Source organism: Thalia democratica, chromosome 7 (genome assembly GCF_965202585.1).
Source record: "Thalia democratica chromosome 7, ktThaDemo2.hap1.1, whole genome shotgun sequence".
In the NCBI taxonomy this organism is placed as follows: Eukaryota; Metazoa; Chordata; class Thaliacea; order Salpida; family Salpidae; genus Thalia; species Thalia democratica.
The window spans coordinates 42,739,633-42,766,023 of record NC_139171.1 but is presented as its reverse complement, the minus strand read 5'-3'; the positions used below and the strand labels follow the sequence as shown (position 1 = coordinate 42,766,023).

The following is a 26,391-nucleotide window of genomic DNA, read 5'->3' as shown; positions in this document are numbered from 1 at the left end:
TAGAATTATAAAATTCAAGCAAGTATATAAAAAAATTAAAAATAATAATGTGTGTTTTTAAATGAAAAGTGTAAGTTTAAAAAAAAGGTAAAAGTGCGCAAAGATGTTACTTAACTGTAAAACTGTCATTGTGTACACAGCTGTTCGAAATACTTTGTTTTTTGTTCATCAGATGTTTTAACCATCAGTTATAAAATGCATATTTAATAGATATTTCTTGCGTCACCAATGTTACATTTGAAGTAGTAAAGGATGCTCCAGTACATACCTATTTAAATACTGTCAAGCAAAATATAACTTCCTTGTAACGCTATTTTTAATCTTATGATTAAAAGTATACTAGTGACCAGTGTATATATCTTTAAAATAGACTCACGTCGATCCAATATAAATCCTAACATTACAATCAGTATTATCATTATTATTAATGTCATTACTATTAAACTTTACACGTACTTTGTATACAACATGCAACATTTCATGCAGTCTTATTTTACAGGAATTATATTTTATTTTACTTACGATAAGTACGACTATTACTTTCATAGTTCTTCGTTTTAGAACTACGCAAAACTTCACTGCTGTTAATTATTTTATTAGAACAGAAAACGTTAATCAGTTTCATATTTGTACCTTTTATTAGATTTCGAGTAACATTTATAGTTAAAGTTCTATCATTGTTATCATTAGTGCTACTGTTATTAAAAATTTTACTATTATCATTATTATGTACTGTCCTGAACAAGACGTTAAAAGATATCCGTGGTGTGCGACTCGATATCCGAATGGTTTTTTCGTGCACCAGGTTCTAGGACCAAATATTTTAAGCGTATTTTTGTCGTTTAATAAACTTTATATATTATTATTGTTGTTACTATTATTATCATTATTGTTATTGTTGTGGAGAGTGAGACCCTGATGCATGGGCAATAGTTGGAGTCTCTCTTTTTTGCCTTGGCTTTGTGCTTTTAGAGGTTCACTCCAACTTCGTATGTTTTTCTCGAAGACACAACACGGATTACGGTAGTCAATAAAATATCACCAACAAGGACGACTAGTCTTACCACCATGTACTTTACCCTCAGTCAGCGCAGGCTTTGCTGACTTAGTCATGTTTTAAGGATGGGTGAAGAGCAAATCCGAAAGTCTCTGTTGTATAGCGAGTTGGTCGTTGGCAAACACAACCGAGGTCGCTCAAAACTTTGTTTTAAGGAAGTATGCAAGTACGACCTAAAAAGCTTAAACATAAGAACTGATAGGTGGGAGTTGCTTGCAAAAGACCGCTTTAACAGGCGATCTAATGTACACAAAGGAATGAATAAAAGGAGAAAAAAATCATGAAACCGAAGCAGACGAAGAAATGTGAAGCTTAATGAACGTTATCATATTTTATTTACATAATTTTGTGTATTTAATTTTGTAATTTATATTTATTAACATTTTATTTTACTTATTCCATCACTTGATTAAAATTAGTTGTTATTTTTTAACTTTATTCATCTATGCACAATACGCATAGCAGATTTCGGCTGGTAGAGGGTCTATAATTATTTTTATTGATATTTAATAATTCTGTTATAATAAACAAATGCTTTAAAATTTGAGTAGACACTTACATTATTTTTTATATTATTTATCACAGGCTCGTAAAAAAAAATACGCTTTTATTAAAAAAAACAAAACATTGCTGTCCTTAAAAAACCTAGACGCGCCACTGCTTTAAGATAATTTTAAGTGCTAAAAAACCATAAATTAAACAAAATTCAAAGGGTACATTTTAGTTAAATTTATTCGTAGTATTACGAAGAGCTTTTGTTTACTTAGCCTATTTTTTATGAAACTTTAGTAAGGCAAACTGTGTCTAAGACGACCATAATTACTTCTTGACATCTAATGTTACTTATCGGTTAATTAAACAGAAAATAACATTATAAAATATTAGGTGGAAAAATGTAAACAAAAGTTTTTTAAAGTTAAAAAAAAAGTTATAGTCGCTACTGATTTAAGCTATTATGTAAAAGAGCTTATTACTATAACTTTAATTAAAATATTAATGCAACAAGAATGATTAAAGTTTTTACATGTATACTTTTTATGACTGTACCGCACTAATAATAACAGCTCCTGCGAGAGAATACGACTGATTTTTTTTTCTAAATGAAATTACTAGGCAGACACATTCATCTGGAACCGCATTTCCATTCCTTTTCAAAGTTTTTTTTTCTTGCTGAAACTGCTGCTCTTTCAAAAGTACATGTTTCTTAACAAAATACATAATTTTTTTAACATCTGTACTCACAGAAGAAGGTATTCTTCAAGTAAGAATTCTGTTAAATCCTTTTATTTTTGTTACACAGTTTCGAAGGCGAAAATTTTTTTATAGCATATACATAATATTTTTTGTTTCCAAAAGTTTCATTATTTAAAACTTACATGAGTAAAACAGTCTAACTAAAACCTAATCGAAAAATAGAAACTATGTCATGTTAACGTATAATAGTTTCTGAAAAAAAAACGGCTGAAAATAGATTTCAGCAATTAAAAACTATGAACTAAAGAAAAACATATATTTAAAAACAAATAAATAAAATTGAACGAATATTTTCCAAACTGTTTATTGTTATCTTTTTTCAAAATTTAATTATTGCGAAAAAAAACATTTTAATAGACATAAAAATGTTTATTAAAATATTTTTAAGAAATAATTACAAAAGTAGACTAAGTTATTTCCCAATTTAGTTTTTATGAGCATTAACAGATACTCAATTATTTGGTAACTCTACATGATAAAACAATAAAATAGTATTAAATTACTTAAGAAATCTGTAAAAAAAAAAAAAAGAATCTTAACCTTTTTTTTTTAAGTAAAGTTAACTTCTAAAAAAGCTGTAATAAAAAAAAAATGCTTAGCAATAGAAAATAAATCTTTTCATTTAAAATTATCGGTTTTTTAAATTTTAATAAATACAGCAATCATAAAGTTTAGCTATAAATAAAATAGTAGTGTAAAGATGAAAAAATAATATATTGGTTTTCAATGTGAAACAGTTTTTTTTTTATCGTATTGAATAAGCTAAAAATAATAAATCAGTTTTACATTTTATAAAAAATCTCAGCTTATCATTTAAGTATTAAACTTTTTTTATAGCATATTTAAGTAGGGACAGGTCAAAATTGCACGAGTTAAATTTTTGCATGAGAGTAAAAAAAAGAGAAAAAAAAACTAAAAGATAAATTAATAAAAAAAAATCACTGACCGAGGGTAAGGGGTAACAGTATAAGTAAAAAAAATAACTTATAACAATTACTATTAAAAACTAAAAAGTTTAAAAAATAAAAGTTACTGACCAAGGGTAACAGTGATAGTAAGAAAAAATAATTAAAGTTTTAAAAAAATATGCAACCCGTGTAAAAAAGTCTCCATGCAAAATTGTCTGCTCGTGCAAAGTGACCATTCGTGCAATTTTGTGCACTAGTTCAAATTTGACAGCTACACATTTCAGTAAGTCTACTTACACAAAAATCGTTTGCTATATTGTAAGTATGTACTAATACACTAAAATAACATACTACCACTTTCTACAATCTAGACCAGGGTTTCCCAAAGTGGCTCCCTAGGGGGCCACGAGCAGCAAAGGGGGAAGAGTGCGGGCCATGAGGCCAAAACTTGAAACTTACTCTAGATATTCTTGAGTTGCAGATGAAGAACAAAAAAAAAAAGGTCTTATGTGTATTTTAGAAACTTACACTAGATATTCTTGAGTTGCAGACGAAGAGCAAAAAAAAAAGGTCTTATGTGTATTTTAGAAACTTACACTAGATATTCTTGAGTTGCAGACGAAGAGCAAAAAAAAAGGTTTTTGGTGTTTTTTATCGTAGTTTATAAGTAATTTTGTTGAAGGGGGCCATTTGCAAAAAAGTTCTGGAAACCCTGATCTAGACTAATCCAATGCAATTAAAACCCAATGACTATACTCAGATATAAAATAATTTTAAGTTTTTATAATTATAAAATTGATTAACTACGTGTGGTGTACGACTCGATAACCGAAAGGTTCCTTTGTACACCAGGTCCTTACACTAAACTTTTTGGGCGTTTTTTTATCGTTCAATAAACAATATTACTACTCATCTTATTGAAACTTTATTTAATTTGTTGATCCAATCGCACAATGTATTTTTGTGATAAATTCCACATAAAAACAACTTTAGCCAAAAACTCCAAAGTTCCATTTTTTGGGTCCCATATAGTTTACTTTGTTTCCTGAAAATCTAAAAGAGTTGGTTTTCCAAATCAGCAAAATTTGCACAGGGTGTTTTTGTGATAATTGTCACATATAAAACAATTTTTAGATGAAAACCTAAAGATTGCATTTTTCATAAGCAACCAATCTACTGTTCATTTTTTATGGGTAGCGAAACACCGTTAGTGTAATAAAGTATTTGCATATAAAAAGTTGTTATAAATTTCCGACGAGCATGGTTTTTGGATGTCTACAATAAGACTTTTTATTACGTTATATGTAGATATAAATACAATTTTGTTAAGTTTTAGTCAAAGCAAACTGTTTTCTATAAACTACTGGAACTATCTTATTAATTGCGACAATGCACAAACACTTTCTAAAAATTTAACTTTTTATGAAAATTTATCAAAACATAGAATTTAATTATTGGTGACAAAAAATACATTCAATAGCTACAAATTAACGGAGACACACTTTTTATCCTGATTTTAACACCAATTAATATAATAATGGCGAAACAGTATTAAAAGTTTTTCCGAAAAGCAATAACTTTTGTAGATTCAATCAGCGCAGGCATACTTAGTTTAATTGTTGAGTTACTTTATTTTGCATCTGAGCAACATTGTCACAACAATTAAAGGAAATATATAATTTAATTTTAATGTCTGACTTTAGAAATATTTGAGAAAACTTAAGTAACGAATCAGTTGTAACTTGACAGCTAAAAACTACCATGATTTAACAAAATATTTAAAACAACTTATATAGTTTTGAAAAATACGCAAAGCAAAATATTTAATATACTTAATTTTGATCTTTAAAAAGCATAAATATTATCGTAATAGAAATTAAACTTAAATGGAAAAAAAATCAACTTTTTTTGCAAGTTGATTTTTCTTCTCACTTTGTATTAGAAAACATAGTCAAACAGAAAATAAAGAAGCAATCATATAAACTTTATATGTTTTAATGGTCTAAGAAATACAACATTTACCATAGAGGCTTTAATAGTTTTGATTTTTTATGAAAACTAGTACTTGTATGTTTGTTTATTTTAAAACTAAACACCAGTTCACGCCAAAGAAAAAAACGAAATATGAGGTCACTTTTAAGTGGATGGATTCAATGTAAAGTGACAACGAAAATTACATTTAGTCAGTTTTAAACTTATAACTATTAAATTATCATAAAATACGCTTACAATAGATAATGGACGGTAAAATACGCAAAACTTGTAAATGAATACTTTTAACAAAAATCAGAAGAAAAAAAAGAGTAAAAAGAAACAAATCTTAACACTAATTATCTAGTTATTATTTAAGTTATTATTAAATCAGTAGAAACAAAAACATTTAATTTAAAAGACAAATAAAAGTAAAATAATGTAAACATTTTATTTAAAGGCTAAACACTAGGGAAGAGACACTAATACCTGATTATCCTAAATTTTATTGTTGTTGTATAATAGATTATACTTGTAGATGGCGTCACATTTTGTAAGGCATTATATCATCGCAGAACAATACAAACTTAAGAGAGCACAGTAAATACAAATGTAGTTGCCATAACTTGATTTTACATCTTCGTATCTTCGTATTGTTAAAATTCTTTCGTTGTTTGCTAAAAAACGTTTGGATGATCAAGTTCTAGTAGCAGCGAAACTTTTTCAAATGGGAAAAAAGTTTGGTCCAATCTTTTTACATCCACGTGACAACCTTGCGATGTCATGACTCAACCGTGTCATCAGTTGTTGGCGATGTTTGTGTCAAATCGTGTAGGACGCTCGACAAAGTTTTTGTAACTTTCTCTGGAAGTACTTTGGACATTGACAACTCGATCAAGCGGAACTGGTGTCGGATGAACAGGGTTCTATGAAATTATTGTTTTGAATCTTTAAAATAAAACAGAACTCTGTTTTAAATATGTATAAGGGTAGTTTGAACCCAATTAAACTAAGCATTTAAAAACCGTTTACGCAAGCTGTAAGTACAAACTAGCAATACGATATCACTAAAAGTTTTCCACTGAAAACTTAATAGCAACACTTCTATATTTTAATAAATATAACCTTAAAAAATTAAGTTCAAAAAATTCAAACGTTTAGTAAAAGTATGTTAAAAATAAAGCTACAAAAAATAAAAAAATAAATGGGTTTAGATAATGTAAGCTTAATGAAGTAAATGTTTACAACAGCAACAAACTTGACAACACTTCTTAAATCTAATAGAAAAGTGTCAGATAACTTTATATAAAAGTAAAAAATATTTTTCAAAAAGTGAGAATTATATAAAATCAACAAATCTAGCAAAATATTAATTGTTATAACTAAATACTAAAACTGTTATATAACAAAATTTGGACAAAACACAGAACATTCTTTAATACAATTAAATAAGAATTGGCAACGACAATTTAAGTTGTATATATTTCAACTTACCTAAAATATACTACCTGTATGATAAATCTTACTTACCGATTCTCTGGGAGTTTTGCGAGATTTTGCAAAATATCAGTACATTTGATCATCATGTAGTTTGTGGTACCACAATTAATTTGATGTTGAGATGGAAACATATTAATACTATTTCTCCCGTTTGATTCACATTCCTTTATATAAAAGTTAAATTTTATTTGTCAAAAAACTATCTAAAACTAAAAAAAATTAAAAACAGTAAAAATGATAATTTAAATCAAAAGTTTAGCTTTAAAATTATTGTGTAGGATTTGAGTTTTTAATAAGTCTAAATGTACAGAATTGCTAATAAATAAAAAAATAAATATTTAAGTAGTAATTGTAATTTAAGTTTTGTAAAAAGGTAATTGACTTAGTTTATTTTTAACTTTAGGTAACAAAAGTTACTAAAAATATATTCATTAAGAAATTGCAAGTTGAAAAAGTTTAACACTTATGGTAAGTCGAAAAGCTATTGAAAATATAAAATACAATTTCAAACAACCTCTAAAAATGCAATAAAGGTGCTGACTGCAGACTTTTGCTTGCATATCGTCCGGGACGTATCTTTATACGCATTAAGAATATTTGATATCAACACAAAAGAAAACTCACGCAATGCTAGTTCTTTACGCTCACTTATTAACTTAATCTGTTTTAAGAAAACATTATATATAAGATTTTTTATAAAAATCTGTAAACAATTTTATATGTAAAGAAAACGAAATCAATTAAAAAAAGCTAACCAGAAATGCAAACATTTTTTCAATTTTTGAGTAAGGACGAACTGCAAGTATGAAATCCACATTAATGCTTCGCATACTCAATTTAGTGAGTACTTCAATTGATAAACTCTGAGGTGATATTAATGACCTGTTAATCGAAATTATACATTAATTTTTTATTGTACAAGTCTCAAGAAACCTATGATACTTTAAACTTTTATATTTACAAAAAGTTTAGTGTAAGTTAAAACTTTTAAAAATGAACACCGCGTATGTAATTTGCATTTACTTTGTTCTAGACCAAAAGAAGTTTTAAAACTTTGTAAGAGAATAAAAATTTATCAAACAACCCAGTAGCATTTATTAAAAAAACTAACGGATTAGAACCGGATTGAACTGCATTAAATGGGTCTTGAGCCTCGCTAGAAGTACAAATCGTCCAATGCAGGCAGCTGTCTAAAATATTGTACGCAACCTCATCTTCCAAATTTGAAATTTCGCATTTTTGCGCTAAATTACACATGGTTACCATGGCGTCCTCGCGCATCTTTCTCACGGTCGTCCACCACCAGGTGTCATTGTAAACTTGTTCTGTTTCTAGCACAGGTCGCACGGAATCTGATTCCGATTTTTTGTCGTTAGAAGGAGTCTTGTGCAGCACCCACCTCGTACTTTTCGGTATTTTAGCAGGAGAGTTTTCCGAATACCGGAACCAAGAATATTCATTTATTACATAACTGTTGTTGATTTTGTGCGCCTCAAGCGGATTATTTGCATTGTTTACTTTTAGTGCCAATTCAGAGCTGATACCGGAACGAGAGGCGAGAGTGCGGTGCTTGTGGCGAATGAGCATCAAACCAGAAAGCAATCTCATTAACTTTTCCTGCTTCAACATCACCCGATGGTTGGAGCTAAGGAAGGAAAGAGAGCGAACAATGTTCATGACGCATTCGGCCCTGCTGGCAACTTCTTGCTGCCTCTTTTTCCATTGTTTGCCGAGAGTGGCGCCGACCCAGTCTTTTCTGACGTGACCCTCATCGCCCACCGCCTCGCTTTCAATTAGGACGATGTTGTTGAGCGAAAGAGCTTTTTCTATTTTCGACTTAACCGGTTTTTCCTCGGAACTTTTTTCGAGGTCGGTGATGGAGGGTGGCACGGATAGAATTTCTTCTAAAGTGCATCCTAAGCTGTCTCCATTGTTTTCGTCGGAGCCTGCTTGGGAAACAACTTCTTTGCTTAGAGGTTTCAGACATTCTTGTAAGAAACCGACGACAATGTGTGAAAGATTGTCACTCGCACTCAGCTGTTAGCAAAAAACTTAAATGCATTTTTTGGTCAAAATACCATTATAGACAAAAAGTAATCAATGTAAAAGTAATGTTAATGAGCAAAAAATAATTACGAATACACAAGCGTTTTCAATTACAACTAAACTAAAACAGCTTTTAGTTTAATTGTAATTAAAACTACTTATGTATTGTTAATTACTTTTTGCTCATTAAAATACCTTTACTAAACTACTAAAAGTCTTAAATTAAAAAAAAAAGGAAGTATTGGCTAATATATTGATGGTTGCCATTCCTACATTACAAAACAATATATCATATGTCTCTTAGGAAACATCTACTTTCAACACGTAACTTCTAATTAACTAGTATTATCACTTTACATTTGAAAACAAAATACTATTCTAACAGCTTTAAAAAAATAAACTCTTAAAAATTTATTTACTAAAATGCTAAAACTCTATATAATTGAAACACTTGGTTAATACCAAAAATTTCTTTTGTAAAATATTTAAATGAAGTTTGAGAACTTTATGGTTTAGTTAACTGTAAGTCGCACTTTTGGTAGCTTTAATTTTATTATAAATTTTAAATTTGTCGGATTTAATATAAACAATACTTATAAAGTAAACAACAATATTTTTTAAAACACTTACTAAAAGTTATTTCTCAACTCATAAACCTTCAAACAACAACAAATTAAAAAAAACCTTATTGACTTCGCACCACAACTTAGATTTGTCTACAACAAATCTGTCGTCACTATTGATTTCAACCTTTAAATTTTTCTTGGTAAACTTTCCCTTCATGTTTAAAGCTGTCGATGAAATAATTAACTTCAGTAAAAGTTTAAACATAAAAACATAACTGGTACTTCAACGAAGCAAAAACTTCTAAATATTCATGTTTTAAATGTAAACAAATATTATAATGACTTAAAAATAATGATCCAAAGTAATTTATCTTTTTGTAAAAGTAAGTTAAAATAACACATTTTCAATTATCAGTTAAACTTATAACAGTATGTTATTTAAACATCTACTCAAATGAGCATTTTTAATGAAAAATATGAAAAGGCTACTGTGTATATTTATTTTACTGAAAATAAGCCCTAAAACACTGTAAAATTATCAATATAAGTAAGGGTTTCCAAAAGTGGGCAGTATGGCCTTTTAAGTTCTATTTTGCCTATCAGGGAGCATAAGTTTATAAGAAGGTAAAAAATTAAATGGGTAATTCACTAAATAAGGTGCGATATTTAATAAAGGAGGGGGAAAAATTTTATAAATTTATGCCAAGGGCGCTTTTGAAAATGAGTCTGGAAAACTTTGATATGAACTAAGTAAGCACCAAAGCCCTGAAGTTCTTAAGTCAATTAACCTCCATAAAAGCCTTATTGTGATCAAAACTAATATTTAAGAAAATATGTATTATAGATCATGAATTAGTAGTGAACTATTTGTGTTATTATGAGAGTTGTATTACGGTTACGTATTCTAAAACATATAATTAAAATTTTTAGAGTTATTTTTATGTACAATTTTTGTTACTAATTTACACTAATAAATCATGAACTTCATAAAACGACCATCTACAACAGCATCCGAGACAATCTACGACCGGTTTTGTCCTTATTAGTACTCATCAGGCAGGCATAGTCGCGAGAAACCGCTGTTGAGTTTTAAACAAGCGGGCTTAAGGGCATAAGCACTAAAGCGACCGTTTGTGGGTTAGGTCAAAAATGTTACGAAGCCAAATCTTTTACAGCCCAACGTCTAAGACATTATCAGCTTATTGTGAGTTTGTAGTCTACGCTCGTTTGATCAGTTTTAGAAAAAATTATTTCGGCTAATTTATAGTAATGGATGGATACAAAACTTTTAAATCTACTTATTGATAAAATGTCATGAATTTTATTATTACTGTTGTAACTAATCAAGTTAAAGACTAATAAAACAGAACTTACTTGATACATTTTTTATCTGCGGAATTTCTTCAGTTAAAAATTCATTTTTAACATTTTCATTGTTATCAATATTTTTTAATCCTAGCAAATCCCTCTCGATTTCAAGCGTAAAAATTTCAAACAAGTATTTTCTGTTGAAATTTAAATTTGTTAAATGCACTGATTTTTGAAAAGTCTTTTAGAATGTTTTTTTTTATAGATTAAATAAAAGCAACAACATATTTTTAACAATGGAGCAAAGTCATTTTAATCTAATAAAAAACTCTTAAGATATTAGTTGAATGTGAAGTCAAATTATTTTTAGTTTTACAGATAATTATTATTTTTTATTTAAAGTTGATTTTGTTTATATAAGTTATAAGAATGAAAAACATATAAAGTTATTAAGAAGCAATCATAAAACATGTTGTTCGTATAGCTGGATTAAAATAATACAGGTTAGTTATTTATTTGTCGCGTATACTTATTTCGTTAAATTGTAATATACAAACCTAGAATTTGTTTGAAAAAACTGACGCTTAATTAGATTTTAGTTTTGTTAAAACAAATTGAACATTTTTTAATAATTGTAAACAGTTCACGTAGTAAAATAGTAAAAAAAAATAAAGTAACATGTAAACTAAAGTAACATATACTTGTAAACTGTTCGTTGAGAAAAATTATATGTTAGTCAATATAACTGACTAGCTTTAAAACACTGCTTTTTATAAACAAAATTGAACTTCTTCATATTCATTAATAGTTTATGAAATGGCTTACTTGATTTAACCATAAAAATTAAATTTTTGTTTTACTAAAAAAATGTTCTTTTAAATTTTTCAAAATTTTTCGATACTACTTTAGTTAGAAATAAAAAATATCACCCTTATCTTTATATAAGTAAAACTCATATAACTAGAAGTAATTTTAATAAGGTTTTGTACATAAATATTAGATCTAAATAAATAAATTAGTGTGGTCATTAAAAGACTTGTATAATTTTTACGGCTAGGGTTAAAAAAAAACTTTCTTAAAATTTTCTTTAAAAACTTAAAAACTTATAAAACTTGTAATGAAATGTTATTATTAATGTTTTGTATTTTATCAACTCTAAATAAAAATCTAAAATAAATACCTCAAATATTCAACCAAGCATTCGAGAAGACCAGGTAACTGAGATAATTTGAATTGCAAAATCGTTTGGTTATCAGCTAACAAAATAGTAAGAACATTCAAGGCCCAAGTGCTTTCAACCAACAAGCCACTTTTAAGAGACATTATTAGTTTCCATGCTTGTAAACTTCCAACTAAAATATTTTTCTATATAATTTTCTTTAAACTATTAGTGTGTATTAATTTGCGGAACTTGAAAGTAGTAAGTTAGTACCAAAAACTGTCATTTTTGTCTACATAATATGTAAAATCAGTTATTAAGTTTAGGAATAAAACATTTTTTTAAACTTTAAAATACTTCAACTCTTTTAAAATCTATTGTTAAACAAAAAAAAAATCACTTTTTTAAAAAATACAGCTTTAAATAAATTGTAATATTTACTTTCTGTAAACTACATTAACTAAGTAAATAATTAATTGTTTTTTGTTCATAAAGCTCACTTTTTAAAACTATCATTATAGTTTAAAACAATCTGCGATTAAAATTGATATAGGTAGTTCTTAAAATATTAAACAACTAAACACACTAAATTTGCAAAGTGAAGAATTTGTGAACGAGCATTACGATATTTATACTAGACTAACATAATATTGTTTGTCATTGTTAAAAAGAGTAAAATAATTTTTGAAAGTTTAAGCCTAAAGTTTTGATAAAAACGTCACTTAGTTTTATTATAACTTTTTTACTAAGAATACTTATGATGACGCATTTATTAAGAACTTATTACTGCAAGATTAAAAACAAAATAATATCAAACTTAACAGTCTTTGATAAATAGCAACCACAGTTAATATCTGATATGAAAAATCATACAATGCCATTAAAAGAATTTATACATTGTGTACATAAATTAATAAACACTACATCAAACTAACATACACTTTTTTATGTTATAATAGTTGTACAAAAGTTTGTTTTACTTTTTCGTTTAAATTTTTTTAATATTCCTTTAACTGTATACACAATTTTTAATTCCTACACTGAAGTAATCATTTAAAAACGGTACCTCGACTGTCACTTTCGTTCGCAGAATCATTAGTAAACGAACTTAAAATTACATACTAAATATATAGACTTAAATTTATTTAAATCATTACTACCGGCGTTTTCTTTCTTGAAGTTCACGCCGCCAGTCACGCCTTAATGATGTCACATCAGCGCGAAAAGTTTCTGAATGTTGCAGCAGCTTAAGTTGGTTGCATAATTACGTCACTCAAGTATTACAGTTATTGCAGTGATTAACCATTAAAACGCTCGTTGCAGATAAAAGTTTTAGTTTTACTACACAGAAAACTAAAAAATCAATCTTAGCCTTAATATCATCAATTTAAACTTATTTATAGTTCAATAAATTTACAAACCGTCGCGACAATTTTTTCGCTTAAACTTGGTGAGCTTTATTTCAGTTGCTTCAACGCAACCAGGTGGGAAAAAATGACGTAAATGTCGGCGTGCTGAACCATGATAGACACTTGGCCTTGCAGCTGCATAGTTGTTCATGTTGCCATGATGCGATCTCCTTCCTCGTCTTCCACCAGGAACTGACCTCGGTGCACGGTAACCAGTCATTCTTGGCGGGTTGTAACCAGAAATGGACGGTCGTGATATCTGTGACGGGTATCGCGGTCCGTTTGAGCTGGCTGAGTGATATGACATCATTTCAGACTTTGGGTACTTTGAAGGAGGCTGTCCAGAAGGATGCTCAGCACCAGATCTTTTTAGGTTTCCCGGCTGATGTGAACCAAAACCCTAATATTTAATTGTTTTTGATTTCAATGTTATACAACTTTCTTAAAATTTAAAGTTCAAACTACTTGTTGGTAGGGAGGTCTGGCACTGTTCTGATACTGGGTACCAACAGGATAAGGTCTTCTCGGATCATAGGAATAATTACCCCTTTGAGGATTACTGTATAAAATTATCATAGTTTATATAAAGCTTTATCAACAGCTTATAATAAAATTTAAGTATATAAACAAATTTTCAAACTATTTTAAATATAAATTTAAGCGTTTACTCATAAAGATCCTAGCGAAACAAGGTCACTGGAAAATATAATAATAACAAGTTTAAATAGTACTCTTTCTTTATTACACTAACACATGTTTCTGCGTGTTAACAAGTTAACACACTTTAACGGAGCTCTGTAAAAATAAATACTGTAAGAAAAGAATAGAAGCTAAAGTAGGTATATATATATGTGCTTATTAAAAATAAGAATAAATACTATATCTAACTTTACTTATGTTGAAATTCAGATTTATTCATTATATAAATTTTATAAATATATATTACCCCAAGTTTCTATAGCTTTAATTACCTTTAACTATTAACTTATTTATTAATTCAGTAATTAATGTTTGTTGTTTTACTTCTTTTTATTTACAATAGATTACTTATTATGAATTTAAAATAACTAAATTTTTTTTTTATTAAAGTGTTTACTGCTTTTTTTCCAAACATAAAGAATCTAGTTTGCAATGCAAGGTAAATAACTTGTTTTTATGTTAAGGTATTAGAACGTAATATTGTGAGGTAATTATTAAATATTTTTTTGAATGTTTAACGACGGTTCAATCTTATGAATCAGTATTTCTTGAACTATCATGTGAGTGCTTTATATTATGATTTGTTATCTTATTTTGTATTTTACTTTACTCTATCATAATTTAGACTTAATAATTACAAATATTGTTTAGTTTTATAACAGTTTTTTAACACTATATATTGGATGTATTATTAACCATTAATCTACAACAATATGGTATTTATTCTTATTTTTAATTAACACATATATATATACCTTCTTTAGCTCTATTCTTTCCTTACAGTATTTATTTTTTTATAGAGCTCCGTTGAAGTGTGTTAACTTGTTAACACCTAAAAACATGTGTTAGTGTAATATTTGAATTTGTTATTATTAAAAAAAGATTCTACATGAAAAATTTCAAATGAGAGTTGAAAAACAGTATTTGAATTTTTTAACAATTTAATAGTAAAAAAAAAAAGATATATTGAAAACTCATTATATAAACTTGTATTGGTTAAATGGAGAAGGAGGAGGCATGGAACCGTAAGGTCTTGGTGGATTGTAAGGAGATCTTTGTGAAGGAGAGTAAGCTTGTTGAGAAGTGGGACTCTTGTAATTGGACCCTTGTTGAAGAGCTCTTACAATTGTTGGGTGTTGTTGTTCAACAGTAAGTTTTTGCTTTCCATCAGCAGTAGCTTGTTCACCTGCAGGATTGGTAGAAGGTGAACCAACGCGAAGTTTTGAAGGGTTTTCATTCTTTGAAACATCGGTTCTTGACGTAATCATGTTGTTTACCTGATCTCCAACAGAACTGTGTTGTTGTTGAGACGGCATATGATGTTGTTGAGCCGGTGTTTGCGGATAATGCATTGAGTTAGGCATCAGTTGAGGTTGCATTTGCCCGCTACCAGGCTGGTGTATTGTTGGAGGGCCGCTTGTTTGAGGCGGATATCTTGCTCCGTGGGACGGTGGAAAATTTGGGTGTTGCTGCTGCGGAGGATAACCCTGATGAACAGCTGATTTTTGCATGTAATGCGGGTAAGATGGATGCGGTTGCGGGTATCTAGCACCATGGGGATGTTGTGAAACAGGATAGTTGTTAGGGTATTGCATTCGAGCTTGCTGTTGTTGAACGCGAGCTTTCATTTCTTGTTCTTTTAATGCTGCTGCTTGATCTTGCTGATTTTTCTTTTTTCGGTTGGCTTCCGTTATTCTGTTGGTAATTATGAAATCTAATTTACTATAAGTGAACGTAATGATAAAAAAAATACTAGAGCTATAAAATTTCAACATTTCTATTCCCAGTTTTAAACATTTTTTAAAACTATTAGACGTATAATTATAACTTAAAAAAAGGTTATTTTCACACTAACTTTTTTAATGTGATCTTTAAAGAGTTTTTTTGGATGTTTAAATTTTTCCGAGGCCTACCTCTAGATTTTTTAACAAGTACATAATTTTCTAGAATATCAGGTTCTGATTTTACTTGTTGTAACTGCAAGCTCATTTCTGGTTCTTTCTCTTGTGAATCAAACTGAGAGTGACAATTTACAGCTATATTAGTTCTATTAACTTTTATTTATCTAGTATAAATTTCTAACTTTTTTTTCATAAGATTAAATAAATCTAAAAATTGCTTTATTAAAATTGTCCTTTGCTAAAACTTTTCTAATAATACTTACTAAAGTAGTTTCTGAACTATTATTTTCTCTTTTAATCTTATTCTGCTGTCTTTCAATAGAATTTTTGTACTTTCTTATTAACTTTTTGTCTTGAATTTTATTTATTTTTTTAAACTTTTCTAAACTTTTTGCTTGCACTGATATCACTTTTTCATCTTTTGCAGTGCTACAAATCAAGAAAAAATAAAACAACATTTAGTTAAACTAAATTAATTAAGAAGAAAATCACCATCATATAAAAAACTTTATATTAATACTTTTAAAATGTACTAACTAGTTTTCTATCCTACCAAATATATAATATGTAGATATAATGGTTACCTTGACAAAGCTTCTTGAGGTTCTTCTTCCCCTCTTTCAACTCTACATTCATACCCGTACAAATACTTACAATATTGTTTTTTCAAAGTAAAACCCGACGTATTAGAAGTATTTAAAGACATCAACTGACTAATCTCATTCCATTTTTTCTGACTATTAACCTGTTGTTTTAAAATTTTAATTAGTCATAGATACAAAAAAAATTAGTTAGAAAACATATATTTCTTATACAAAAACATTTCAAAATATTATTTTTAAAGTTTAGTTCTAATTCATTATAAATAATTTTTTTATAATTAAATCATTAAAAACATAAGTACGAATAACCTCCTGCATAAATCCTCTTTCTTTCACAAAGTTGTACAACTTAAACAGATCTAACGTTTTTCTACCCATCAAAGGTGCATTTTTTAGAGGAAGTCCCTTGTCTTCCCAATACTTAATTATATGGTCGATAAATTCTCTCCTACCTGGTTCATCCGGTTCATAAAGAGCCGCCAACTTTTGTGAGGCAGATCGCGCTTGTGAATTCTACAAAAAATTGCTTAGATAAAATATCATGTAGCGATTTTTAAATTGCTTAAAATAATAAAATTTATCAAAATATTACAAAGAAAAACATTCACAGAGTAAATATCAATACTTACGGATTTCTTTTTCGGCTCCTCTTGCGAAGGGGTGCTTCTATTCGATTGTTGAGAGTAATTATTACCACTAGGTGGCACATTAGAGTAAACAGGATGCCTTGGGTCTGTTGCACTGTTACTTGGAGGGTAATAACCTGAAGAGTAACTATGCATTGGGTGTTGATTAGGGTACCTGGTACTGTAACCCTGCATTCGTTGCTGGTGAGGCTGTCGAGGGTGTTGCATCATATGCCCCTGCGATGATGGTCGTGGAGGGTATTGACCTTGCATGCTATAACTGTTGTCCATACCAGAAAACCCTGGCCTGGACATTATGCGCTGTTGTGAGGGTGGAACTCCAGATGGATGACTAGAGTAATAACCGGTTGAAGGTGTTTGTGGTCCTCCCAGAGGCACGTGAGCATTTGAAGAAAAATGACCCGTTGAAGGTTGCGCAGGAGGTCTGTATTTTTATTTTGAATTATATACACTTAGATTATAAATTGGAAACTATTAACTCACAACATATAATATTATAAATTGCTTTATAACTAAACTTGCAAATTAAAAAATAACGCATAAAATGACAATATAATTTATAGTAGTTTTACAAATGTTCAAAACTTCAAGCAAATCGTTTGTTAATAAAGATCCTAGCGAAGCTAGTTCGCTTAAATTTATTAAAAAAAAATAATTGCACAGTATTTTTTTTTATCATTAGAAAAACGAAATTGAGTACAACTTTAGTTTTTATTATAACATAAGTTTTAACTTTCTTCATAAAATTTACTTAACAAACTTTGAAGCCGTGTGAGCTGCAGCTTGCACAGCAGCTTGAGCTGCTGCTTGTGCTTGTTGCTGGCGGTTATCTTGCTGCAGTGGAGTAGCAGGCTTGGTACTTGCCAGAGGTGAAGTTATGCTGGATGCAGGTGTATTGCTCCTGTTGCTTGCAGGCGTTCCTACTCTCGTGCCTGTTCCCCCCTGCTTTGAATGCCTTCTTTCTGTGCAGGATTGCGGTGTTTGACCAGGAGAATTGTAGTTGGCTGTTAAAAAATATAAAATCAGCACACATTTTCATTCAAAATGATATTTTACAGTATAATTTGATAATTAATGAAATTACACAACTAAAATGTTTAGCAAATTACTAGTTTCAAATAACACTTTTTATATCCTCTTTATAACATGGTTTCACAAACTGGGCCATTATAGAAATTTAAGGAGCCATGAGCAGCAAAGGGGCCACAGGAATGCCATTATGTCATAAATTGAAACGTACACTAGATATTATGGAGTTGTTGATAAAGAGCAAAAAAAGGGTCTTAGGCAGTTTTAATAGCAGTTTTTTGAGAAATCTAGTTAGAAGGGGGCCATAGCTTTTTTAATTTCTTTAGAGAGGGCCTTTCAAAAAAAAGTTTGGTAAACCCTGCTCTATAACTTTAATTAAAAAAAATATTGCTTAAGTATAAAAAATAATTGAAATAAGTGGTAGAATGAAAAAATATTTGGCCAAAACTAAACGTTTTAATAAAATAATACTACAATTAAATGATTTTGAAAATATTTAAAAATAAACTAAAATAAATTTTTCAATAAATTTCAAGACAGGTGCCAGTAGACAGTTATATATGACGGGTCAGATTTTTCAAAAGCCAGAATTTCCTGGGCAGCCATATTTTTGTTAAGTTGAAGCAAAAAAAAATTTTGTTTAATTAAAACATAAAATAAACCTATGATTAAGGTAATAACAACATTAATATTATATTTGAAGTTTAAACATTTGTTGTTGTTTCATATTACTTTTTTTAACCAAAATCTAGTCTAATACTGTAGTTTGCCGACCCCTTCTGTAAGAAGATATATATTTTCATCGTAGTTGTTTTTTTTTTCAAAAACTGATCGTTAACATCACTTATTAGTAAAAAATATTTCGAATACCTTCTATCTATAAAAAGTTACTTATTTTCCCGTCAAGTGTTTTTTATTAATTTAAGATAATTTTGTACAAGAAACTAGGTAAACCCTCTACTCCATGGGTTGGAAGTCTTTTATAAGTTGCGCGCCAATTTTCATATGAAAAGTTGCTCGCGGGCCGCACTGAATAAAAAATGTTTTAAAATAGTTGTGGTAAATAATATCAAAATTCTATTTTAAACGAATGTTCTAATAAAATAACCAATAAAGAGCTGTAGTAAAGAGTAATTAATTATTAAAGAAAGTAGTTTACCACAAACTCGATTTTTATTTTGTTTTAAAAAGTATATTTTTAGTAGAAAAGAACCTCGTGGGCCACAGTTTGCCAATCCCGACCCTACTCTATGGTAAGCATTAATTAAGCAGTAGTGAAGCAGTGTATTATTATAGTTAAGTTTATTTACCGTAAATAACTTCAAACTTGCTTATTAACTGAAAAACGTTCTAAAAAAATCTTTTATTGGTTCGAATTTTTATTATTTTGTTTAATATGACATCTATTTTTTTAAACTGCAAATAACTAATTTTGGTAAAAAATACACTTAATCTATTGTATTCTAAAGGTAATTGTTTATTAATAAAGTCGTAGTAGAACATATATAAGATCAAGTTTAAGCTTGTAAAATTAAAAAATAGAAATTTAGAACTGTCTTTTGAATAATTTATAATCAACTTTAATTTATATATCAAATTTGATTAGTTAACAGTTTATTATACTTTACTATTATCATATTAATCAGTTCAACATTTTAATACGACATAAAAAGTTAATTACATTAGTTAACTTGATAAAAATTCCATGCACGTTTATGAATTTCAAAACTTTGGTAAACCTATAAACCATTTACAAATAAATACAATGATAATGAGAGTTATACAACAAATAACTTTTCACGATAAAGCACATGTTAAGAAAACGATAGTTATTATAAAGGAGAAATTTAACAACATTGAGTTGCACTTCTGCCTTGCGGTTAGCAAATAAACAATATAATGACGATGACAGCTTCAGCCGGCTTAAAATTTACTTCCCCCAAACTGAAAAATTAGTAAATCTTATTCAGTGACGTCATATTGAAAATCGTGTTGGTTGCTGTGGCGTTAATGTTTATCTACAGGTAATTTAATATTTAGGCTGCAAAAGAAAAGTCACATGTAGGTCAATTTTCTTACGAAGTGTATACTCAAAATAAATCTACTTTGAGCGGTTTTAATATTATAAGTTTGTCAAGAATTCATGAGATACTTACAAATACAAGTAACTAAAAATGCAATTAAACATTAAGATGATAGCTAAACTAACTTTGTAAATTCTAACCAATTAAAGTAAACGTTATACAAAGACCTGATAAAAAAGTAAGTTAAAAATCGTATATTACATGATATGAAAATATTTGTTATAAGAATTTTTTAACTGAGAATTTTTTTTATTGGTAATAACTAAAAACCTGTAAGTGCACTTTGATATGTCTGAAATAACTTTTAATAATTTAAATATTAGTTTATTTCTACTCTTCTGTTGATAAAAGGACTAGTATTTGTAACTTAATTTGTAAAACTTATCAAACAAACAGTTCTATACTTTAACAGTAATATTGTAATTAACATCCAGTCAACTCATGGTTTTTACTTAATATATGTTTAAAATAAATTTTCTTTTTATCAAAATTACTTTGATAAACTATGAAGAACTTAGAAACGATTAAAGTAGTTTTACAAATAAACAATAAGTTTTATAGAAAATATGCTTTTACAGCAGGATTTTCCAAAGGGACAACTTGTCTCTTTTGGGCGATTAAAGTAACTTGAAAGATAATAACTAGTAATGGGGCGATTTATTAAATTTTTGTCTGTTATAGAACTTTTATCTATTCGATATTTAGTATTTAATTTTTAACTAGTAAGGTAACAAAAAAAATTAAACGGGTAATTGATTAATTTACACTAGATATTCTGGGGTTTGTAATGAAGAGTAAAAATATTGGGGCGATAACTAGTAAGGCGGCAACAACTAACTTAGACTAGATATTTGGGTTTGTTGTGAAGGGTAAAACATACAAAAAAGTTTGGATCGTAATCAACGAAATATTTGAAACTTGCACTAGATATTCTGGAGTTTAAAAAAAGTTTTAACAAAAGTACAATTACGGCAGGCAAAATTTTCTACTTTCGAAAAATTGTCTACGACCACCAAATGCCTGCCGATCCCTTAAAAAAGGGGGGACAATTATCTTTTTATTTTCTGCCAATGGAAAAATTATTAAAATGAGTCTAGGAAACCCTAAAGTACAGTGTTTAAGAAGTAAACGATTATTTGAAAATTTACTTATTTAAACTAATTAAATTAACTTAAAAAAATATATTTGTACACTAGATTTTTTTTTGTTATTGTTTTATTTGGTAAAAAAAAATATTTTTGAAATGTATAAATTGTAACCTCTTTTTAAACTGTAAGTGCTTACTGTTCTAAAGTAAAATAATACTTATTATGAAAAAAATAGTTTTTTACCTTTACAATTTAAGCAGTGATTCAAGCTATTTAATAGCTTTTTTTTAACAAGTTAATTAGTTAAGGATAAGTGGAAAAAATTGCGCCTACTAGATATAAACTTTCAATAAAAATGTTCTAGTACTACTACAGATAGCTTTTTACAAATGTTGTGATAGATTCTATTTTTAAGAAGTAATAAAATAAAAATTCAAATCAATTTAACATTAGATAACATATATGTTAATTATGAATACTTTACTACATATTTTTTTCAAATTAAGCAAACTTAAGTGCAACGTGTACGAATTTTAATAAAAACTAAAGAATATTTTTTTTTAATTTAATTTAATATCAATAAAGACTTTTGATACAAGCTATAAAAATAATTCAAATTTGAGTGTAAACGTGTTATAATCTAAACTAGGGTTATGTATATCTATTGCTATCTATAATTAAAAAATACAATTTATGCAAGTAATTAATTTTTACCTTGATGAGATTGAGGCGAGCTATAGCTGGATTGTGGTGTGAGCGGATGATTGGCCTGATTATTGGCTTGCTGCTGTGACATTTGGTTTTGCAACGACGAATGTTGATGTAGAGGGCGAGTTTGGGTCATCCTTGGTGGTTGGTACCCCCCTTGCTGTATCGGATGCCCAAATGGACGACTGTAAGGATACCCACCTAAATTTAAATATGTTAATAAGATGAGCAAGCTAAGTTTTTGTACGATTGAGTGAAAAATATACGAGTATTAAATTATAAAAGCAAATATGTAAAGCAGTTTTACAAAAATAAAAAAGGCGCCACTTTTTCTTTCAAACTGTAAACTAACTTTGGTGACGCAACAATGAAACAAAAAGAAAAAAATCAAATGCACACAAACATCGTGTCAGCAAAAACAAATTAGCTTCTATAAATAGCACACAGGCAGTAAAAGCTAAATGAGAAAATAACCGGAGAATCAAACACGTGCGCTAAGCTACTTTGTCCGAATATTACAAATAAAACACAACAAGTTCGGACATGAAAGGACTTTGAAAAGTGCATGAGTAAGGGAAGGTTGTAGATGATAACTGTGATTATTTATAAATGATAACTGCGAGTAGATGACCACATACTTTTGAAGTTGTTATAACCATAGTAAACCTAGGTAGTTATTATAAACATAGTTTTTTTTTCAAATATTTAAAACCTACTTTTGCTTTGTACGTTTTAATTATATTAAAGAACCATACGTATGTATAAAGAAAATAGCTATACTTAATAACAGAAGTTTAATCCAATTATTTAGATGATAAAAATTCTAATTATGTTTGTTACCGAACCAACTTAAAAAAAAGTTTGCTAAAGGTTTTTTGAAAAATTCCTTAAGGTTTTTGAAAGTACAAGTTTTTTGTCCATTTATAGTATAAAGTTAAATTTGAGGTAGGAAACTTTTTTAATTAGTATAAAAATACTATAAACACTTAGAAATGTTACTTCAAAAAAGTTTTATAGTAAATAACATTTTTAATGATAATAATAAAAAAGTTATTGTATGTGATATATCTTTTGTATCTAATAAAAACTTCATTATTTTACGTGTAAATCTTTTTTATATTCCTGTTTTTGAGTTATTTTTTTCAAAATTCCGGGTTTTTCAAGGTTATTTTTGCTTAAATTGTCAACTTCTAGGCGTTCCAGGATTTATGGCAACCAGAGTTTTATGTTTAATAAATAACTTAAACAATAGAAACTTAAATAATGAAAGTTTTAAATACGACACAAGTAATTTAAAAAGTACAAATCAAACAATGACAGTTTTAAGAATTACAACTAATTTTTTAAACTTATTATTATAGACACAACTTTACACAGATCTATTTTAGCGGAATATTAATAAATATGTATAAATAGTTATTTTTTGAAAAATACAGATTAAATAATAAATAACAATTAACTTTTAACAGTTAATACATGAAAGGAAACATAAAACTATTTTAGTTCATTAATTTTCTTTTAAGTTAACTTAGTATATAATTTTAAAACCGATTTTAAGCAACTACAAGTCTAAAAAACAAAACTAACTTATTTAAAAAGATACAAGTAATAATTTGAGTAATATAATACGAGTAATATATATATATATATACATTTCGCCAAGAAAAATATGTATTATAGTAACTGTTATATAAAAACTAGCAGTTTTAAACTAAAAAGAGTATAACAGATTAAGTATTTGTTGTTAAAACAGCTACAAACTGAAAAAATTAAAACCAAAGCTTAAAAATATTATGTTATAGAACATAATTATTTAAACATATGTAGTTTATTGTATGTTTAAACAGTCTAGCTTAACTTAAACGAAATGTTGAAGGCTTATTTGGATTCTAATATTATTACTTATAAACTTTTGCTAGTAACAAGTATAACTAACTTATATTCATCAAAAAAAACTATAAGTTAGTAAAAAAAAAAGTTTGGTAACTGTTAACATTTTTGAAATCAATATACCGGGTAAGCAAAGCACAACAAACATGCTTGTTAGTCATATTATTATTGCGTCACATTCAAGTTAAGCAAGCCGCTTTGTTACGTAACAAAAGCGGGAAAAGTCAAGTGCAGAATAAAAGAGTTGTTTTAGGAGAGCAAACACAAGTTCTTAATTATAACATATATAACACATAATAGTATAGCTATTTTAAACTGTAATTCATATTGCTTAAATATCTTTTTTACAGGTAATAATAAAAAATAATTAGAAGCTAACAACAGCTGAAATAATAAGACTACTTAATATAAACTTATTATATTATTAAATATATAAGTATGACCCTTACAAATTAATTAAAAGTTATTTTCTACAATTCAAAAACATGCAAACAAATCTAGACCTGGTGGTTGTTGATGACTAACAGGATTCATCCCCGGCATTCCAACCATAGAAGAAAGTTGCTGAACAGCTGGACTGGTTTGTTGTTGGCTTTTTGAGGAAGGGTTGGAAATATTACTATTTGTTAAATTTGAGTCTTCCAGCTCCTTAAATTGTGACTGATTTGACAAAGTAGAAGCAGAGGTATTTGTTACTACAGTCTGTTGAGCAGCAGGGACTTCATCTGTAGAAACATTTTCAGAGGCTGGTGTAGGCTGCTTTTGATTAAAGTCAGCAGAAGCAGTACTATTTTCATTTACTGCTAAGGCAGAATTAAGGCTTCTAGTTTCAATATGTCCTTCATCTATAAACAGTCATAAAGTATTGTTTCACCATACAAGCAAGCACAAAAATTTTGCATAAAACTTTACAAAAAAATTAATTAGGACATAGAGGAGTTCAAACACCTTTTTTAAATTAACATCGGCCCTAATTTGAATGCACAAAATATTTACTACAAAAAAATTTTTAAAGAAAATAAAAATAAAATTTTAATTTGGAGTTTAGTTTCAAAAAAATTTCCAAATCAAAGTATAAAATCAAAATTTTTCATTGCCAATTTTTGCTAAAATTTGAAAAAAAATATTTAAATTCTATCTACCCTTCAGTTGTTTAACAACTAAACTCAACTCTTCAGGAAGTGATCCTTTCATTATAAAAGGAAACTGCATGGTAACATTTTTTTAAAGTTAAAAAACATAAACTTTATGACCAAAGGTTTTTGTTAGAAAATATAAAACCAACTCAAAAATTTTAAAAATTTCCTATATTAGGAATGTTTATTAAGTTAAGATTAGACTCAGAAAGTTTGAGACACAATTGTTTAAAATTGTAGGAAAATATGATTTTTAACAGTTTTTTTTTTTCTCTTTTTAAATTTGATTCCTTTATAAGAGACTTATTGAATTTTCTTTACTTTGTACACTTTTACCTCAAAAACAAGCTTGGATTAGATTTTTTTTAGACTTTAGAAAAAACAACTGCTAGTTAAATTAAAGGTCATTAAATTGATATCAAATAGTAAAATAAGGCTTAGCCCCTCTGTGGCCTTAACTATTAGAGACACTTTTAATTCTTACTTAATTTTCAAGTTTTCATCAAGCCTAAACAGTAGTAAAATTAGTAAAACTCAAATTAGATAGTTACAAAATTTAAGAAAATAATATTTCAGGATTTACAAATTTGAAAAAATAATCTTAAATTACTAAATTTTAAGTATGTATATGAAAACTCAAGTGTTTACTTGTTTTAAAATTGTTAAAAAGCATTATCATATCAGATTTAGTACTACATAATACAGAGCTTCAGGCAAACCATGCTACATCATTTACAGAACTGAACAAAGCACAAATATTTTTTGCTAAATGATTTTTTTTTCTTAACATATTTACTTCAGTATTTATTTTATAACAAGTCACCTGTAACATTATTTTGAGAAACATTAGCAGGAGTTTGTGCTTTCCTAGCTGGTGAAGCAGTATTTTGATTTACAGAAGAAACTGTTGCTACTGAAGAATTTGAATTTGGACGACTGGCTGGGTGGACAACATTAGGAGGGATTTTTGTTCCCACAGTTTTACTATGATCTATTTTTGGCTGTTGTGCATGTAGGTCCTAATCAAAACATTTAAAAATCTTTTAATTGCAAAGATATGTGTTTGACCTTGAATTATGTAAAAGCAAAACTATTACAAATATGTTACTAAAACTATTTATAAAACAAAAGTTTTTTTTAACTTTTTTAAAGATATATAAAACTACTTTTCAAAATAACAAATGGGGATATAAAAAAAAAAACTTGTTGAGTTGCAAATGAGCCAGGCTGTCTTGGAGGATAGTAGTTAGAGTGATGCTGCATGTGTGGATTAGGTGGGTAGCCTTGATAACTTCCAACTGTTGGTGGAACAATACCTTGCTGATTTGGTCGTCCATCAGGAGCATAACCATGCTTCAAAATATCTCGTAGTTAAAATTTAAACAATAAAATAATTATATTCTACAAAAACATTAAAAATAATTTAAAT

General features: G+C 28.2%; 1 protein-coding gene across 2 annotated transcripts in view; it reads right to left on the bottom strand.

Annotated features, from left to right (window-relative positions):
- Positions 1-5,263: 5,263 nt before the first annotated feature.
- LOC145841038 (AT-rich interactive domain-containing protein 1B-like) overlaps positions 5,264-26,391 on the bottom strand; it is a 30,288-nt gene continuing 9,160 nt past the window's right edge. Inside the window, exons 3-21 of one of the 2 annotated variants that reach the window (XM_082948394.1) lie at positions 26,166-26,315; positions 25,786-25,981; positions 24,330-24,671; positions 21,943-22,137; positions 17,788-18,031; positions 17,010-17,451; positions 16,690-16,893; positions 16,363-16,523; positions 14,865-15,572; positions 13,644-13,737; positions 13,191-13,578; positions 11,791-11,962; positions 10,677-10,807; positions 9,421-9,527; positions 7,802-8,727; positions 7,446-7,572; positions 7,205-7,351; positions 6,721-6,854; positions 5,264-6,116 (exon numbers count right to left, since the gene is read on the bottom strand). In XM_082948394.1, the coding sequence (XP_082804520.1) occupies positions 5,972-6,116; positions 6,721-6,854; positions 7,205-7,351; positions 7,446-7,572; positions 7,802-8,727; positions 9,421-9,527; positions 10,677-10,807; positions 11,791-11,962; positions 13,191-13,578; positions 13,644-13,737; positions 14,865-15,572; positions 16,363-16,523; positions 16,690-16,893; positions 17,010-17,451; positions 17,788-18,031; positions 21,943-22,137; positions 24,330-24,671; positions 25,786-25,981; positions 26,166-26,315 (5,013 nt within the window). In that variant the 3' untranslated portion in view covers positions 5,264-5,971. The remainder of the gene's footprint in view (positions 6,117-6,720; positions 6,855-7,204; positions 7,352-7,445; positions 7,573-7,801; positions 8,728-9,420; positions 9,528-10,676; positions 10,808-11,790; positions 11,963-13,190; positions 13,579-13,643; positions 13,738-14,864; positions 15,573-16,362; positions 16,524-16,689; positions 16,894-17,009; positions 17,452-17,787; positions 18,032-21,942; positions 22,138-24,329; positions 24,672-25,785; positions 25,982-26,165; positions 26,316-26,391) is intronic. The other variant, XM_082948395.1, reaches the window with a different exon arrangement.